The 20,714-nt window shown below is 34.0% G+C and overlaps 2 protein-coding genes across 2 annotated transcripts; one reads left to right on the top strand and one right to left on the bottom strand.

Moving 5' to 3' along the window:
• Positions 1-265: 265 nt before the first annotated feature.
• Positions 266-1,635, bottom strand: LOC125814427 (mediator of RNA polymerase II transcription subunit 20a-like). The gene is made up of 5 exons (XM_049493874.1): positions 1,622-1,635; positions 1,386-1,528; positions 917-1,098; positions 713-802; positions 266-508 (listed from the first exon to the last, which is right to left on the bottom strand). The coding sequence occupies exons 1-5, from the start codon at positions 1,633-1,635 to the stop codon at positions 266-268; spliced, it is 672 nt and encodes a 223-aa protein (XP_049349831.1).
• Positions 1,636-20,156: 18,521 nt separating this feature from the next.
• LOC125814383 (secreted RxLR effector protein 161-like) lies at positions 20,157-20,714 on the top strand. The gene has a single exon (XM_049493836.1). It carries the CDS (start codon positions 20,157-20,159, stop codon positions 20,712-20,714), a length of 558 nt encoding a protein of 185 aa, XP_049349793.1.

The raw sequence follows: 20,714 nt of genomic DNA on the forward strand, positions 1-20,714 counted from the left end.
TCCGAAGCTTCAAAATCCCTACTTGTCTTGCAATATGGGCTTAAAAGTCTATATAATCTTAAGTACAATTTTTCACACAAAAGAAATTATTTAACATTCATATTACCCACTAAAAAGAAAAAAAAGTGGTTGTATAAATTCTAAATTGAAATCATAGTAGCTTTAAGATTGCTTACTATTGATGTGCATATTCCCAATTAATTAATGAACATAAAGAACTCATTTCTGAAGCTAAAGAAAAATCTTATAATGTCAGCAAAACATTCTAATTTCTAGTTGCTTGTGACGATTTAGATGTTGCTGCCATTCGAGCCAAGATGCTAGCATATTGTACAACTGTGTGTTGTGAAGTGTATTGATCAGAGAGGCCAAACTCTGAAAAATTTGGTTCAACATGCACAAAATGACCCGGTAATGATCTTTTTTCAAGAGTTTCCTTCCATATCTCGAAGAATTCACTCATAATTAGATGTGATGTTTCCCATGAGGAAATCGGAAGATACTCCATCTACAAAAGAAACAAACATCTTATGAGGCAAGCATGCTCATAATAGTATTTATTTTTTTAATTAGGTAAAGTACAAGAATTGAATTCCTCTCCGTGAAGAGTAAACAAAACATAATATATTACAACATAGCTATGTTTTTTTAAAAAGGCTTAACCACATAAAAAGCTTCAACTGAGAATAAATCTCTAAAAGTATTTGCATACCTCCATAACTATTCCCCTCAAGTTCTCAGAATTTATTGGAACAACTTTGCCTACTCGAAGCCGGAAGTCACCAAGTCGATATTGAAGCCCCTATATCAGTCAAATATTTTAATGAGTATTTGGGAAGTCAAAAATCTTGATGGTTCTACATAAGTATATCATCCAATTATAATAAGAACAATAATTTGCATATCTCAATAATACAAACTCACAATTAACAGCAAGCTTCATTCTATAAGATTGTAAGTTCTCCATTATCGTCTGCATTGATGACTCTGCTTCCACAACCAGTCGTTGCCTACTAATTGCCATGTAAAACTTGTCGGGTTGTTCTTGAAGTGAAACCCCCAAAAAATTTTGGGGAAATTCCGATGCATTTGCTTGTTCTTGTAAAAGAAAAAATTAATCAATCAACAATCAAATCTCGTATATGGCCACAAAAATACTCTTAAAAATGACATGATGTGTAAGTTAGAAATGCGAGATATATAGATTATCTTACATTTAGATCTATTCTTGACCCAAATTATTTCAATACTTCTTCACTTTTTTATAGATTACTTACAAAGGAGAAAAACTTCCGAAATTCATTCTTTATAATGCATCGAGAGGGAAAAAAAGGTCATTCCTTTATATAATGTTTACAAACCTGATTTAATAAGGAATGAAATACCTTTGAGTATGGGCTTATAAAAGGTAAAAGTATTTTTCCATCTTCCTTCTTTAACACCATTAATGCTCTCAGCACAATTAGCTACTTTTATCAGTATTTGACTATTGATTGTTGTTCCTGCATTTGCTTGCCAATGCAAAATCCTAACAACAAACAAAGTAACAAACTGTACACTTAAACATACACACCAAAATCTTTCAAAAATGTTATGTTTCTAATGAATTCAAAATCGTTACCATTTGATCGGCATGTTGTTGATTGCAAGTATAGTTTCCTTTTTCCTCTTAACAAAAAACTCATCCAAAGAGAAAAAAGGCTTGGGCTAATACAAGGAAAGATAAGAGAATGAGTCTTAAAGTAGTTGAAAGTGTTTGAAAGAATAACACTGTATTTATAGTTCACAAGTACTTTGAACAAAAATCAAGTCATAAAATTCAGGTCATATTTGGATTTTGTTACTAAAATTTCAACAAATTTACCTTTTATGGTTAAACTTATTAGATAATCAAAATTGTATTTCTTTTACCTTCTAATTTATTGTGTAATTAATATTTTTTCCTAATTAGCATTGAAGATAGAAAGAAAGAATAATAAATATTCATCCTAAAATGTAGGTCAACATCATATTTTGTCCAAATCGTATCTAGTCTATATATTTATTTCTCTTCATTAATATACTTTTTTTATAAGAGGAAAAATTATGATTTGAAGGATGAAAAGCAAGTCAAAGATTTCATACATGAATAGGAATTAGTTTTATTAAATATGTACTATATTTATTTCAGTTTATATGATACAATATTTCTTTTATACTTATTAGGTAATTAAAATAGTATTTTCATTCCTTGTAAAATCAACAGTTTTTCTTAATCTTCCTCACAGATAGAAATAGAATAATAATAAATATTTATCCTTAAATTTAGTTCTGAATAAAATTTTCTTAGAATGGTATCTAGTTTACATATTTATTTTTATTAATTAATATACCAATTAAAAAAAGATGTTTTGAAGGATCAAACAAGTCAAAACATTCATGCACAAATATGAATCATTTATAGTAAAATAAAGTATACACTATATTTATTTCATCCTATATAATACAATTCTTTATTAGGAGTCAAATAATTTCTATCCAAAATTCTTATCTACCTTACACACTTTTAATTATAAATTTCCGACTTAGTTACTTTTTAAAAAAAAATTGATTTTATTTTTTAATAAGAAAAATGGTACACGTAAAATTTGTCAACAATGTCAACTATAAGAATTTGTATAGTAGCCAAGATATTCAATAGTTTTTCCACATGTCAACTTATTTAACTGTCTATTTATCTGTTTTCTCTTAATCTTGGCTAGTGAAAGATCGACCAGCAGGCAGGATGAGGATGAAGTGCAGATCAAATAATGTATGATCATTCAGCTTCAAAATCATGCAAAGAGCCTGTTTGGATTAGCTAACTATAAATTAACAACATGTAAATTTAGTGCGAAAATTAATTTTATAAATAAATTGTTACAAGTTTGGATAGAGGTGATGAAACCGATAATAAATATTGTCAAAAAATTATATGTTAAAACTAATTCTTTATACAAAAGAATGAATGTCATATACCAATCAAAGAAATTAGTAATACCAAAGACAATAAGTTGTTGAACTTCTTTTGTGTGGAAAAATGGGAAAATGTAGAAGGCCTCAATTTCAAGTTCGATAGCATTTTAGACATTCCACATTCATTGTTTGAACTTACATATTGATGAATATTATTTATATTATCAAGAACTTATTGTAAGGTGATGAACTCCAAAGAAAATTTATCTCTTGTTATATTGAAAATGATGTCATTGTTGTATTTGTTGCTCAAAGTAAAGGAAAGGACATGGATATGACTAGAACACATCAATGCTACAGTTGCCAAGAAATATGGTCATATCGCTAGCAATTGTAGCAAGAAGTTTTGTAATTATTGTAAACAACAAGGACACATTATCAAATAATATCCCACGCGCCCTAAAAATCATAGGGTCGGTGCTTTTCAAATTGGGATAAATAGTTTCATCACTACTGATTACTCATCTTCAGGACAATTTCTTACTTCTAAAATGGTACAACAAATGATAGTGTCATTCTTTCAGCACTGGTATAACTAGGTAATGATGTTACATCTAATTTTTGGATTGTTAATTCGGGTGCTTTCAATCATATGACCATCTAAATGAGCACCCTAAAACATGTTCGTAAGTATCAAGGTCCATCACAAATACAGATTGTCAACGGTGATAATTTATCCATTACCAAGGTTGGAGACATTACTCCAACTTTCAAAAATGTTTTTATTTCATCAAAGCTCTCAACTAGTCCTATTTCAGCTAGACATTTGATAGATAACAATTGTGATGTGCATTTTTCTCATAATGGTTGGTTTGTGCAGGATCAAGTGTAGAAGACACTAATCGCGAAGGGCCCTAAAGTTGAACCATTGTTTCCTATATAGTTTTTCATTCCTCTTGTTTTATCTTCTGTTTGTACTTCTACTGCTAGTAAGACTGAGGTTTGGCATAAGCATATAGGACATCTAAATTTTGTTGTGTTGTTTCATTTATTAAATTCTAGTTTATTGGTAAACAAAAATCAATTTTCAGCTGCTTCCATTGATTGTTCTACTTAAATTAGGCAAAAGTAAAACTCTTCATTTTCCTAATTTTGGTAGTCGTGCTACAAGGTGTTTTGATGTCATTCCATAGTGATGTTTGGGGCATTTCACCAATTCTTTCTCATTCTCATTTCAAATAATTTGTGACATTCATAGATAATTATATTTGGTTTACATGGGTGTATTTTCTTCGATCCAAATGTGAGGTATTCTCCATGTTCAAGACAATTTTGGCATACATTGAGACTCAGTTTTCTACGAGCATCAAATTATTAAGATCTGATTCTGGTGGAAATATATGTCTTATGAATTCAAAAAGTCTTTCTTGACAAAGGAATTGTCTCACAATGCTCTTACGGATATACAACACAATAAAATGGAGTTGCTGAGTGTAAAAATTGTCATCTTTTAGATGTCACTTGTACATTATTGATTGAGTCCTCTCTACCATCTAAATACTAGATGGAAGCTTTGTCTACTACTGTCTATATAATTAATAGACTTCCATCTAAAGTGCTAAATCTTGAGTATCCATATTTCGTCCCTATAATTAAAATCCTAACTATAGTGATTTTCATACATATGGTTGTATTTTCTTTGTGCATTTGCCTCCTTCACAACACAATAAACTTTCTTTACAGTCTACTAAATGTGCTTTTATGGGTTATAGTACTTCACAAAAAAGTTTTATTTGCTATGATCCATGTTCTCACAAATTTCATGTTTCTAGAAATGTCTTTTTATTTGAGAATAAGTATTTATTTCCTACTATTGTAGATTCCTTTTCTGATTCTCCTCTTCATCTTACTTTTGAGGGTTTATCATTTTCTTTTAAGAGGTTCAATCTTAAAAGAAATGTTTCTAGAAATGTTCTTTTTATGTTTCTAGAAATGTTCTTTAAGTTGGTAAGATGCTAATTCAACCCGATCATTCCCAGTTACCTGTGTCACTTCAAAGATCTTCTTGTCCTCATCAATGAAGTTTTGGAGTTCCTCACCAACCTGCGATCCTAAGAAATCTAGCGGATTCATCCTGACAAAATCTCGCACTCCCGCTGCAGTGGATCCAACATTAGTATATGCCGGAACTGGAGCCCATTGATTGTTTTGGTTGGCAACAACACTCTGAGCCAACATCTGAATGGCATTCCAAAACTCTGCATTTGAAACTTCTTGATCTGGGACTAGAGGAGTTGCGTTTGTGTTCCTGACATTTGCATTCCTAGCGTTAGCTCTGCGAGGAGGCATGATCACTGAAACATAGAACATCGAGTTAGAACGGAATAAGATCATACCTTACTCACGATAAGAGTAACAAGAAAATGAAGATTTTTCCTAAAACACTTTGTAGCCTCCCTCTCATTAGATGTGGTGCACTTCACACCCATGAAAAGGACTCTACTTAGTGCGACTTTTCAGACATCCTAGGACTCTTAAACCTAATGCTCTGATACTAAGTTTGTCAAGCCCCGAGCTACCCCCGAGACGCGTACACGGGACCTAGGATCACAAGTGACCCCAAGCTAACCCTGATGCCATGACATGAATATAATAAGAAATATAATAACTGATGCGGAAGCTAAATCATGAAATTGAAAGTGATGGGAAATACCCACATACTAAACTGAATATATCACATCTCAGAGTTTTAATACAAAAGAAATATCAAACTCAAATACTATGCAGAATCTAACTATGTCTTAAATAAGCCTCTAAATTGACTAGAAATATTGGGACATGCCCCAACTAGATCTAGCAAAACTGCAACTAAAGATTAAAAGCGATAAAAATAAACATGTCACTAGTCCTCGAAGAATGAGCACTCACCACTGATGTTGTTGAACTGAAGATCGGGAACCGATCTAAGTGTGATCTGGATGCTGAGAACCTGAACCTACATCACGAGAAGATATAGCGCAGAGTATGCATTAATCTTTGTAAGGTACTGAGCATGTAGGATAGAATAAAGCTGAAATAAGCATATAACTGAACAAGCAATAAAGCAAGAGTATAATTTGAACATTATATAGATACTGAATATTGAACTAACGAAATGCAATGACCAAATGATAACATGCTGAGACTGAATATTGACTTTATTGGCATGTGGTCAATGCAATGGAGTCTGACTAACCTGTAGGAGCTACTAATAACCGATAATAAAACCACATGAGCAAAATCTAGATTCCGATGTATACGCCCTATCGAGAAGACCCAATACACCCGGCCAAAGGTGTAGAGGCATGTTTTTGGGATAACTAAAATGATTCCCACAAAGTGGACTTACAACCTACGTGACTCGTAGTTCTAGGACTATATGGGTGACTGACCCTAGTCCAACTCGATAGTATGCTACTCCCAATAGATTAAATGATCAACACATTAAGACTGAATTCTATGATATACTAGATAGCTCAAAACTGACATGCAAACTGGGAATGCACATTAATATAATGATAATGACACATTCAAGACTGGGGACTATATATCTGAAATACTGAAATATCTAACCTAGTATGTGTAATTTAAGAACTAAAGAAATACATAGCTAGGGTTCTGAAATTTATGCAATAACGACGTAATAACATGATAATCTGATTTGGAACATATAATTAACTAATTCATGAGAATCTACTGAAGTTCTAGAAACCCTAGGACTAGTTAATAATAGGGAATCAAGAATCTGACTGAATTCTAGGGACCTTATGGGTGAAAAGAACCCACTAGTGAAATCCCACATACATGGTGACAAATTCCACGGAGAAATCCTTCGATTTCAGGGCTAGAACTGGAGGAAACTTGTTGCGTTCTTGAACTAGGGTTGCTCGACCTTTTCTCCTCTTTCGCTTCTAATTTTCTAAGTTTTTGATTAAAGATCTGACTTAGGTAAGTTCTAGTTATTTTTCTAGGCTAAAACTGACCAAAACCACATAGTTTAAGGTTAAAACGACGTAGTTTAGGGGTCCAATGAAATAATAAAAGACCAAAAGACCCCTAACTTAAGTTGCAGATGGGGCTAACCACGGCCACTTTCACGGACCATGAAAGGGACCACGAACCGTAAAGATGGTCGTGGTCTGCACTTGGTTCAGGAGTTGGGGGTTCTGGGGTCTGGTCCACGAACCCCTACCACGGCCCGTGTGGAGGACCACGGATCGTGAAGGTCCCCGTAGTCCTCACTTAGGTTGAGGTCTGTAGGCTCAGGTCTAGGAGCCTACTGGATAGCCTTCATGGACCACTCCACGACTCATGTGAGGGACCACGGACTGTGAAGGCCCTTGCTGTATTCACTTGGGAATGGAGGTTTAAGGGGCTGGCTAGGGGGGTACTACCGGGGGTACTACCTAGACTCTACGGACGGCACCACGGACCATGAAGGTGCCCGTGGTTTGATGTCTGTGCCTGGTGACTTCCAAGTCATGACCACGGGCAAAGTCAATGGACCATGGACCCTATCACGGTCTGTGAACCCTGTCGTGGTTCACTGCTTCAGGTAAGTTCTGCAATTTTTTTCCAGGTCTGGTTTTCGAGGTGTTACAGTGATGATACAACGTCTCGCCCACTCTGCCAGAACTGTCTTATACCTTGTTGGGGTACAAAGCACCTCAACTAAGTGGATCCACTAAGTTATGCTTAAAAGCAATAAGAAATCATTTAAAAGTGTGATCCATTACCCATGTTAGCTACATGGTTTATGAGGAATGTGAGTTGTATGAACTCATCCCCATATCGATGCTCAATACTACTCCACCTAAATATATACTCATGCTCAATGTTAAAATATTCTCATTCTCAATTTGAGGTAATTACTCAAAAGATCCTCCTAAAATAGGTAATGCTCTAAAATATCTCAAAACTCATAATCATATTTACTCTTAAACTTACTTTAGTTTTGATTGTAAATTAAGACATGTGATTAGAACATGTAGAAACTCTCAAGAATTAATGGAGCCTTTAGGAGCTAATACAAAGAAGAAAACGTAGTCACGACTCAAAGGAATATGTCCTGTAGGAGCTACTAATAACCGATAATAAAACCACATGAGCAAAATCTAGATTCCGATGTATACGCCCTATCGAGAAGACCCAATACACCCGGCCAAAGGTGTAGAGGCATGTTTTTGGGATAACTAAAATGATTCCCACAAAGTGGACTTACAACCTACGTGACTCGTAGTTCTAGGACTATATGGGTGACTGACCCTAGTCCAACTCGATAGTATGCTACTCCCAATAGATTAAATGATCAACACATTAAGACTGAATTCTATGATATACTAGATAGCTCAAAACTGACATGCAAACTGGGAATGCACATTAATATAATGATAATGACACATTCAAGACTGGGGACTATATATCTGAAATACTGAAATATCTAACCTAGTATGTGTAATTTAAGAACTAAAGAAATACATAGCTAGGGTTCTGAAATTTATGCAATAACGACGTAATAACATGATAATCTGATTTGGAACATATAATTAACTAATTCATGAGAATCTACTGAAGTTCTAGAAACCCTAGGACTAGTTAATAATAGGGAATCAAGAATCTGACTGAATTCTAGGGACCTTATGGGTGAAAAGAACCCACTAGTGAAATCCCACATACATGGTGACAAATTCCACGGAGAAATCCTTCGATTTCAGGGCTAGAACTGGAGGAAACTTGTTGCGTTCTTGAACTAGGGTTGCTCGACCTTTTCTCCTCTTTCGCTTCTAATTTTCTAAGTTTTTGATTAAAGATCTGACTTAGGTAAGTTCTAGTTATTTTTCTAGGCTAAAACTGACCAAAACCACATAGTTTAAGGTTAAAACGACGTAGTTTAGGGGTCCAATGAAATAATAAAAGACCAAAAGACCCCTAACTTAAGTTGCAGATGGGGCTAACCACGGCCACTTTCACGGACCATGAAAGGGACCACGAACCGTAAAGATGGTCGTGGTCTGCACTTGGTTCAGGAGTTGGGGGTTCTGGGGTCTGGTCCACGAACCCCTACCACGGCCCGTGTGGAGGACCACGGATCGTGAAGGTCCCCGTAGTCCTCACTTAGGTTGAGGTCTGTAGGCTCAGGTCTAGGAGCCTACTGGATAGCCTTCATGGACCACTCCACGACTCATGTGAGGGACCACGGACTGTGAAGGCCCTTGCTGTATTCACTTGGGAATGGAGGTTTAAGGGGCTGGCTAGGGGGGTACTACCGGGGGTACTACCTAGACTCTACGGACGGCACCACGGACCATGAAGGTGCCCGTGGTTTGATGTCTGTGCCTGGTGACTTCCAAGTCATGACCACGGGCAAAGTCAATGGACCATGGACCCTATCACGGTCTGTGAACCCTGTCGTGGTTCACTGCTTCAGGTAAGTTCTGCAATTTTTTTCCAGGTCTGGTTTTCGAGGTGTTACAGTGATGATACAACGTCTCGCCCACTCTGCCAGAACTGTCTTATACCTTGTTGGGGTACAAAGCACCTCAACTAAGTGGATCCACTAAGTTATGCTTAAAAGCAATAAGAAATCATTTAAAAGTGTGATCCATTACCCATGTTAGCTACATGGTTTATGAGGAATGTGAGTTGTATGAACTCATCCCCATATCGATGCTCAATACTACTCCACCTAAATATATACTCATGCTCAATGTTAAAATATTCTCATTCTCAATTTGAGGTAATTACTCAAAAGATCCTCCTAAAATAGGTAATGCTCTAAAATATCTCAAAACTCATAATCATATTTACTCTTAAACTTACTTTAGTTTTGATTGTAAATTAAGACATGTGATTAGAACATGTAGAAACTCTCAAGAATTAATGGAGCCTTTAGGAGCTAATACAAAGAAGAAAACGTAGTCACGACTCAAAGGAATATGTCCTGTTATTAAGACTTTATGTTTTGACTCCTCTTGTTATTTTTAGTATTATATTTTATTTTCATTTTATATTTGGCCCACGTGCTAACGCAACCCATATTGTTCATGTAACACCCCAGAAATGTTTTTTTAACTAAGACTCGAACCATGTATCGTTGTGAGTATGATTTTACCAAGGAATTTAAAATTTCTTAAGTATTAAGATCACTAGATATAGAACCTTGAGTTCCAAATATAATTAAAGAGCATTCATTCAAATCATTCCTAGGTTCTTCTAAGTTTTAGGTCAACTTATAATGATCATAACCTTCAGTACGGGATGAGTTAGGTGGTCTACAAGATATCAAATGAAACACCTATGAGTCCTCTTTCCAACACCACCGAGTTTGCTAATTTTCGAGTTCGTATGAGTAAGATATGCCCTATTTAAGTTGGGCTATCCATTTAAGGAAAGTTATCAAAAAATAGGAGGGTTATTTTAGTCTTTTCCTTACCTCACTTATTCTAAACGCGAATTTCACCCAATTAAGGGTCTAAACTGATTAGAATCATTTTCATTCATCCCCAAAAGCGTTTAGGGTTTTAGAGAGAAGATTCAAGAGGAGAAAAAGTTCAAAGTTTCAAGTGTTCGTTTAAGAAATTCTTTGAGGTATGTAAGCTTCCATAGTGTTGGGTTTGTTCACCCACATGTCAATCATGAGTTTCTTTTGCGAATCTATCCATAAATATTGAGCAATTTAATTTCTTGATTAGTTCTTGATAAGTGTTCTTGAAGTTTCCTTATTGATTAAGTTTTGATGTAAGATTCTACTTGGGTCAGCTACAAACGACCATATCTCTTAGAATATAAAGAGTTACATAATCCATAACCTATAAAATTAGAGTTATTTGAATCTACTTTCCAATGCCACTAATTTCGCGTCAATCCAATTTCTGAGTAAAAATTTATGAATATTTTAGTAACCTGATACAGTGTTGTTACGAATTAGCGGACGGGAAAACATTAAAGTGGGTCATTTTTGTTTTTTTACCTCCAAGAAAACCCTAAACGGATTTCTTGACTAATAAAAGGCTCAAAACAATCAGATTTTCATCTTTAAATCCATCATTCTCTTCTTTCTCAAATCCGAGGGCAAAACCTTAACGAAAAATCAAAGTAGAAGCCTCCATTCAAGATTCTTTCAATCTTTTCAAGATTCTTCTTCAAGGTAAGGTTTTTATCTCCCAGAATTCCATTCTTTCCAACTCAAGTTCCTCCATATAATTATGAATCACTAATGAAAATCATAAATCTTGGGCATAGAGATTTCAAGAAACTAATTCAAGAATCTCAAGAAAGGTTTTCTTGATTAATTACATTCAAGCTAGGGTTTCAAGGCTTCTAATCAAGTTCTTCTTCAAGAACCTTGTTCTTCCAGGTATGTAAGGCTATCATAGTATTGGACTAGTTAATCCTCATGCCCTACATCTTCTTTCAAATCAGTAAAAGACAAATCTAGGATTCCACCCCTAAATTTGGGTATTCTTGATATAAGTTGATTTGAGTTCTTGAGTTCATGGTTCATTTAAAAATTATATTCCTAATTATTGAGTTTCTATATTTTTATTGAGATTCTTGAGTTGATTTGTTCATGTCTATAATTCAGCATGAACCATATTTTGAGTTATTAATTTTGAAAAGCTTTTTTTTAAAGCCAACACTTGAGTTCTTAAACAGAGTTTTGATGAAGTATGAGAATTAGAAGAGTTGTATACATGAGTCCATATTGTTATGTATACCTTGAGTCAAGACATTCATGCCCATAAATTTCGCATGAACTCCATAAATAGAGTATCTTTGAGAGGAGTAGTATCTTTAAGTTCTAAGTTCTTGAGTATTGAGTTCCTAACCATTTTGAGACTATATTCCTAATTATGGGACTACTACATGTCACCCATGAAGGTCCTTGAGTTGAGTTGTTCATGCCCATAATTTCGCATGAACCCTGTGAGTCGAGCAGTAACGAAATAAGTTGTATCATTGAGTCCTCGAGTACAAGAGTTATTGAGTTCCGAGTATTAAGTTCTATATATATGGTTATTGAAAATCTAGAATTGAGTCGTTCACCTCCATAATTCGGCATGAACCCTATTTTGAGAAGTCTTTTACAATCACTTTAAACTTGTTTTTAAGACTTGAGCACTTGAGTTTGAGAAAGAGTAGAGTTGAGTTCATTTTTCAAAATGAATATATGGGAACTAAGTATTCCCAAGAGTAAATGTTTTTACATCTAAGCAGAGAGGAAACACCGATTTCTAAGAGAGTTTTCTAAAACATGATTAATATGACAATTAGTATGGCATCAATGTTTAAGAAGTATGGAATCTAGTTGTGTCATCAATGTTTAAGAAGTATGGTATCTAGGTATGCCATTAATGTTTAAGCAGTATGGTATCTAGATAAACCATCAATGTTTATGCAGTATGACTTCTCAAGTCATCAATGATCATATTAAAATTTGATTTTGATATGGCTTTTTAAAGAGTTTTCAAGTATGAATTGAGTAAGAGTATAAGGGGACTATGTATTCCTAGAGGTATCAATTTTTACATTGATAAACGAGAAACTGAGATTTCTAAATGAGTTATGAGTTCAAAAGATATTTCAAGAGCAGTTACCTCTTTTAAGAGGGTAGTTTGAGCAATTATCTCAAACAAGAGAAAGAGTTATGTTTTTAAACATATGAGTTAGTATATTTTGGGAGTAGTATTGAGCACCGATATGAAGACGAGTTCAGTTAACTCAAGTCTCCATAAACCATGTAGCCAACGTGGGTAGAAAGGGTCATACTTTTTAGATGATTCCTTAATGCTTTTTAGCATAGACTAGTGGATCCACTTAGTTGAGAGGTTCTATACCCTGGCAAAGTATAGCACAGTTCTGGCAGCGTGGGCAAGACGATGTATCATCACATAGGTCATAGTGATGGTTGTCGGTTAGAGAATCTCCCACAGAGTTATATTGTATTTTTATATACAAACTGAGTTATTCTTGTATTTCTGCATACAACTAAGTTATTGTCTATTGTTTTTAAAAGACTTCCATATATTACATTTTTTATTGTTGCTTTATCGTGAGTTGAGTACCTTTGAGTTGAGTTGAGTATCTTATTCTTGAGTTGAGTTGAGTTGAGTGAGTTGAGAAGAGGTAAGTATGTTTCCTTTTTATCAAGTACAAGCCTTTGTTTATGCTTTAGAATTCCCCTTACATGCTCGTACATTCCACGTACTGAGCCATTTCGCATATATCATTTCATGATGCAGATACAGGTATTTAGGATCATCAACAGGTGCTTTGTTGAGGTCATGTGATATTCTAGTCAGCTTTGGTGAGCCTTTTCATATTTCGGAGGACTTCACCTTTATCTTACAGTTAGTAGTTTTGATATTTCGTGAGTCTTGTCCCGATATCTTTGTGTAATAGTAAAGGCTTCATAGATAGACAGAGTTGAATAGTTTTCGGTATTTACTTTCTTTTGAGTTTGTTCAGACTTTCTTAAAGTTCACTATTGGATTTCAATGAATTTAATTCAGTTTTAAGTTTACGTATGCTTGAGTAAGTCTTCCGCTTGTAGCCAGCCAGGATGAGGGTTCGCTTGGGGACTAGCAATGGTTTTCGAGTGCCGGCCACGTCCAGGGTGTAGTCTCGGATCGTGACAATTCAAACACCACATGAGGCTAACAGGCTTATTAAAACTTGGCTTAAAAGCCCTATTTTTAAATGGACTCTAAAAAACATAGTCCAACCATGACAAATTACGGGTTGAGTCAGACTGGCCCAATGGTCTTAAACCTTATTGACAGCTCTACTCATTATTGATATTTTTTATGTTTCTCAATGATTCAATTCAGGTTAGGCCTGAGAATTTCTTAATAGGATAAATTTTTTATTGATATTTTCTATGTTGCTGAAGTGACGGATTAACTTAAGTTCGGTTTGTGCTTTTCTCACTAGATTAATTTTTAATTAATTTTTCCTTTCTTGCTCAAGTGAAAAATTCAATTCACTTTAGGTTAGAGCTTTTTCAATCGATAATTTTTTTTTATTGATTTTCCTTTTTTTCTCAAGTGACAGATTCAAATCAGATTAGGTTTGAGTTTCTCTGAATAGGTCATTTTTTTATTAATTATCCTTTTTTTACTCAAGTGACAGATTTTATTCAGTTAGTTGTAGTATTTTCTCAATAGATCACATTTTTAATCGATTTTTCCTTTGTTGCTCAAGTGGCAGATTCAACACAGGTTAGGTTTTCCCTTCTCTTAATATATAAAAAAAAAATATTCTTGATTTTTATCCTTTTTTGTCCAAGTGATTGATCGACACATGTTAGTTTTGAGCTTTTCTCAATAGTTCAATTTTTTTTTTAAAATAGAACAATTGGTGTTCAGTTAGTTTGTGCACACCTTGACTATTCCACCGAGTACCTACTATATCTCACTAGCATAGGTACTGGGATATTTTACCCACCAAGGTTCACCCTATACGTTTTTCTCATTGGGATTTCAACCTTGTTATTCACGCTCTTGGATGTGAATCAGTCAATCATTTAGCGCATTCCTTCTTGCTAGCAATATTATTTATATTCTTGTTCAATGAAACTTATTGAGTAGGGTTTAGAAGTTTTTTGGTTCCAAAAGATAAATTTCAGTGATGTAGTTTTACTCTAACCTTAAATGTTTTCTAATTTCTCAACAACTAAGTTAAGAAAACTACCCTAATTAGATTTTCAAAAATTATGAAACATGAGAACCCTAACATTGTGTTATGAAAGAGTAACGGTTAGAGATGCTTGCAAAAAGTGTAGGAATCTATAATTAAACGATAATCATAGGTATAAGTACAAGATGTAGCTTAGTTCTAAAGCCAAATTGAAGAGCAATAGATGTTATGTCAGTTGCTCATTCTAGGTTATACTTAGAGATTGTACAACCTGAATCCTTTATCATTAAAGTGAAACTTGGCCTCAGCTTTCAACTAAACACTCCAAATTTGACGATGCACATCTTGACACCTCAACTCGTCTCCAACTTTTTGTTCAGTTGTGTTCATAGTTCTATGTATCCATGGTTTGCTAATGTACATTACATAATATTTTGGAGCGAACAGTTTTTTTAATAATTGACAGAACATCATGAATTCGATAGAGTCGAGCATAGAAAAATTACGTATAAAAAATAAAATATAGCAAAGCAAAAGAGAATAATAATAATAATAATAATAATAATAATGTATAATATTATAATTGAAGCAAAAGGAAAAAAATAGATAATAAATCAAATCGTACAACAAGATAATATATGAGTAATTAAGAGCAATCCTGCTAATTCACCTTCTACTCTAATCTCCTATCTCTATATATATCTTCCTATCTAGAGTCATGTCCTCTGTAAGTTGCAATTGTGTCGTTCCCTCTTTAATCATTGATTGACCTCCTTGTTTTGGTTGTTGATCCCTCACAAGTTGTAGTAAACAATTGATGCTCTGAAACTCAGTAATCACCAAAAGGATTATCATCCAAACTCAATAATCTACCAGTAAAATCACTAAACAAACCGTCTATCACAAAATCTTCAGCCTATAAATTTCTATGGCCCACTAATTATATTCTGGTTTAATAATTAATATAAGTTAAATCCTAAATATGTGTGGAGAAGTAGAGAAGTGGGGAAATTACTTATATGTGTGGAAAAGTGGGGAAGTTACTTAGTAACTTCCAACTACTCATTAAGTCTTCCAACTATCCATTAAGTGGGGAGTTACTTGGTAGTTTTAAAACTACACATTACCTCCACTACTCACCATGATGGAAAGTGGAATAATGTTAAAAACTCTCTTATTTAAAGGGTCGTTTCTCTGCCATAAAGTAATAGTCTTATCCATCAAAGCTATTCATAAAATGTAAGGCAAGAGAGAGAAACGACTTCTCAAGAACAACAAAGAAAAAGACTTCCACTCAATTCAAGTCAAGATTCTCGAAAAACACTATGCCTGATTCGGGTATGTATTCTTAACTGATTTATTATAGTAATAGATTTATGTGAAAATCATATAGTTCTACAATCATGAATAATTTATAAGATTTATGAATGTTTAGATTGTTTATGTTTTCGCAATCCCTTAAATCCTAACATGTGGTATCAGAGCCAGGTTTAAGAACTAATGATTTTTCATAGAACTAATGTTTTCTTTGTTTGAAAACAATAATGGGTATTGAATTAATTGTATGGCTAGTCCAGATTCAAATTATTATGTTTTCAGTAGTTGAGTTTCACTCACTGAAAACTTGAATTTGTATTAGAACACTTGTTCTTTTCTTTTAAATTAAGAAAACATTTTTTTAGTAATGACCTTCAAAAGAACTCATGTGAATTAAATAGTGGCGTGTTGATCCATAATCTGTTTTGCTTTATAGCATCACTGTATATATAATGATTAACATATGCATAATGTTATTATCCCTTATTATTGTACTAATTTTGCCATATAAAGGTGTTTAGTATTAAGGGAAATAACTATTCACTATTATGATGTATTTTATTTTGGAATTATGTATATGAGATTAGTTAATCATCAAAGTGATCTAATCTTTGAAGAATTAATTCAAAATAATAATGAGTAAACGTATATTCAATTGTACATTAGTTTAATGCTTGTAACCGATATAACCTTTATGGATATATTGAAGTTTTTGGTTATAAGATATTTATGGATCACCCAAAGGTTGATTTATTTTTATAACCATTGAACATTAAGGATATAATTTATATGTGTCGTTCGTTTTATTTATTTATCCAAAGATAATAAATATTATTGATTGACACATTAAAAATTATTGAAATACGTTAAATTCACATTTAAGCATCATTATGTCTAAAGTTGTATCTTGATGTTTCGCCCAAAGGAGGACATCAATATACACTTAAGAATTTATAAACCATTTCTTAATTTGATAGTATGTTTAAAATCCAAAACTCAAAGTATTAACAAATGAGAATATTATATTTGCAGCATTTGCTCTTCATTCGCACTCTGCCTCTGTTACAACCTGTAACGGTCTTAACTTCTCAAATTGGTGCGAATGGATCAAATTCCTTCTTAGAGTTTTAGATCTTGATGTAGCACTTTACACTGAGAAGCCAACTGTTATTACTGAAACTAGCAATATTGAAGAAAGGTCATATTATAAGCACTGGGATCAATCTAACATATTAGCCAGAATGTTTATGCGTATGAATATTGCGGGCAACATTAAGACTACTCTTCCCAAAATTGAAAATGCAAAAAAAAATTTGAAACTAGTGGAAGAATCCTCTCAAACTGCTGATAATTCTATTGTTGGGACACTAATGGGTACTTTGACCACCATGAAGTTTGATGGTTCACGTACCATGCATAAGCATGTCATTGAAATGACAAATGTAGCAGCAAGACTTAAGTCCTTGGGAATGGAAGTGGAAAAAAATTTCCTTGTACAATTCATCATCAACTCATTATTGTCTAAGTACGGCCCTTTCCAAATGAACTACAATACCATGAAAGACAAATGGAACGTGCATGAATTGCACGGAATGTTGGTTCAGGAGGAAGTAAGGCTCAAGAATCAAGGAACCCGCTCCATCAACTTTGTCAATCATCAAGGAGCTGGAAAGAAAGGAAAGAAACATGTTAAGGGAAAACAAAGGCACCATAATGTTAATGTGTTCTCCTCTCAAGTACGTAAGAAGGAACAAAAGAATGATAAGCGTCGTTTATGTGGAAAATCTGGACACTTTCAGAAAGATTAACTGAAATTTAAGGCATGGCTCAAGAAGAAAGGTAAGCCTAGTGCTTTTACATGTATCGAATCAAATCTAATTGAAGTTCCTTATAATACTTGGTGGATTGACTCTGGTTGTACTGTTCATTGTTTAATACGATGCGAGATTCCTTACAACACAAACTATAAACCAGAATGAAAGATATGTGTATATGGGGAATAGAGTGAAGGCTTCAGTCAAAGCTATAGGACTTACCATTTGATCCTTAATATTGGGGTCACTTAGATTTACTTGAAACTTGTTATGTACCAACTCTTTCGTGAAATTTAGTTTCTTTGTCTAAGTTAGATAAGACTGGATACTCTTTTAATTTCGGTAATGGATTTTTAGTTTGTTTAAACATAATTATCTCAGTGGTACTGGTACTCTTTGTGAAAACTTATACAAACTAAATCTTGGTAATCTATTTGTCGAAACACTCTTAACTCTGCATCATAATATTAGAATCAAACGAAGTTTGGTGAATGAACAATCTACTTTCTTATGGCTCAAACGTTTAGGTCACATATCCAAAGAAAGATTGGAAAGATTAGTTAAGATTGAAATTCTTTCAAATTTGGATTTTACAGACCTTAACATTTGTGTGGATTGTATTAAAGGAAAACAAACAAGACACACAAAGAAAAGAGCCACAAGAAGCACACAGCTTCTTGAAATTATACACACTGATATATGTGGTCCTTTTGATATTGCATCTTTCAGTAAAAAAAAATTTTTTTATCACTTTTGTTGACGATTTTTCACGTTATGGGTATGACTATTTGTTGCATGAAAAATCTCAATCGATAAATGTCTTAGAGGTCTTTATTACTGAGGTTGAAACAAAACTAGATAGAAAGGTGAAAATAATCAGGTCAGATAAAGGTGGTGAATATTATGGAAGATATGATGAAAATGGACAACACCCAGGTCCATTTGCTAAATTCCTCGAAAAGCATGGCATATGTGCTCAATATACAATGCTTGGAACACCACAACAAAATGGTGTAGCAGAAAGGCATAATCGTACATTAATGGACATGGTTAGGAGTATGTTAAGTATTTCATCTTTACCTCTTTCATTGTGGATGTATGCTTTAAGGACTGTCGTTTACTTACTTAATAGGATTCCTAGAAAATAAATTCCAACAACTCCTTTTGAACTGTGGACTGGTAGAAAACCTAGTTAAAGCACATGTATGTTTAGGGTTGCCAGACAGAAGTTAGAGTTTATAACCCACTAGAAAAGAAACTGGATTCAAGAACAATTAGTGGTTTCTTCATGGGTTATCCAGAAAAATCAAAAGAGTATAGATTTTACTGTCCTAATCATAGTACAAGAATAGTTGAAACTAGAAATGCTAGATTCATTGAGAATAGTGAAGTTAGTGGGAGTGAAGAACCACGTAAAGTGGAAATTAAAGAAGTTAGGGTAAGAGTTCCTCTACCTTTTACTTATTTTAAAGATGTTGTTCCAAAAGTTGTTGTACAATCTAACAATCACCAAGAACAACAAATCGATGCTCCTGTTAATCTTAATGAAGCGTAATTAATGAACCTGCGGTAGATGTACCACAAGAAGTAGCATTAAGAAAATATCAAAGACAAAAGAGAACTGCTATTTCTGATGCTAATTGGTATATTTACACGAGTCAGAAATTGACTTAGGAATTGATAATGATCCAGTTTCATTTTCACAAGCTATTTAAAGTAATAATTCTGATATATGGATAAATGCTATGGAGTTGAAATATGGAACAAAATGAAGTGTGGGACCTTGTTGAATTACCAGAAGGTTGCAAAAGAGTTGGGTGTAAATGGATCTTTAAGACCAAACGTGAGTCAACTGGCAACATCGAACGTCACAACGCCAGACTTGTTGCAAAAGGTTTCACTCCAAAGGATTCACTCAGAATTATAATGGGCTTTAGTAACTCATTATGACTTAGAGCTACATCAAATGGATGTGAAAACAACCTTTCTAAATGGAAATTTGGAGGAAGAAGTTTATATGAATCAACATGAGGGGTTTTCTAGTAAAGGAAAGGAATACATAGTGTGTAAACTTAAGAAGTCAATATACGGACTTAAACAAGCTTCGCGACAATGGTATCTTAAGTTTAATGAAACTATTTTAACCTTTGGATTTAAAGAAAACACTGTTAGCCAGTGTATAAATCTGAAGGTTAGTGGGAGTAAGTTTATTATGTTAGTCCTGTACATTGATGACATCTTGCTTGCTACTAATGATCTTGGTTTGTTGCATGATACCAAGAGATATCTCTCTAACAATTTTGAAATGAAAGATATGGGAGAGGTATCCTTTGTGATTGGGATAGAAATAGATCACAAGGATTATTAGGTTTTTATCAGAAAGCCTATATTAATGAAGTGTTAGGGAGATTTAGAATGGAAAAATGCTCATCAAGTCCCGTTCCAATTCAGAAAGGAGATAAATTTAGTCTCAATCAATGTCCAAAGAATGAATTGGAACGTAAGCAAATGAATGATATTCCTTATGCATCAATAGTTGGGAGTGTAATGTATGCCCAAACTTGTACGAGACCAGACATCAGTTTTGTTGTAGGAATGTTGGGCCGTTATCAAACTAATCCAGGAATGGATCACTGGAAAGCTGCGAAGAAACTGTCGCGATACTTGCAAGGAACTAAAGATCATATGCTCACTTATAGAAGATCTGATCATCTTGATGTGAATGGATATTCAGATTCAGATTATGCTGGTTGTGTGGATACAAGAAAATCCACATTTGGATATTTGTTCCTGTTAGCTGGAGGATCAATATCATGGAAGAGTGTGAAGCAGTCTGTTATAGCTGAATCCACTATGGAAGCTGAGTTTGTGGCATGCTTTGAAGCCACAGTTCAGGCTAATTGGCTGCGGAACTTTATTTTAGGACTTGGACTAGTCAATAGTATTTCTAAGCCGCTCAAAAATTTATTGTGA

Source organism: Solanum verrucosum, unplaced genomic scaffold, assembly GCF_900185275.1.
Source record: "Solanum verrucosum unplaced genomic scaffold, falcon-dt-bn FXZP01000268.1, whole genome shotgun sequence".
In the NCBI taxonomy this organism is placed as follows: Eukaryota; Viridiplantae; Streptophyta; class Magnoliopsida; order Solanales; family Solanaceae; genus Solanum; species Solanum verrucosum.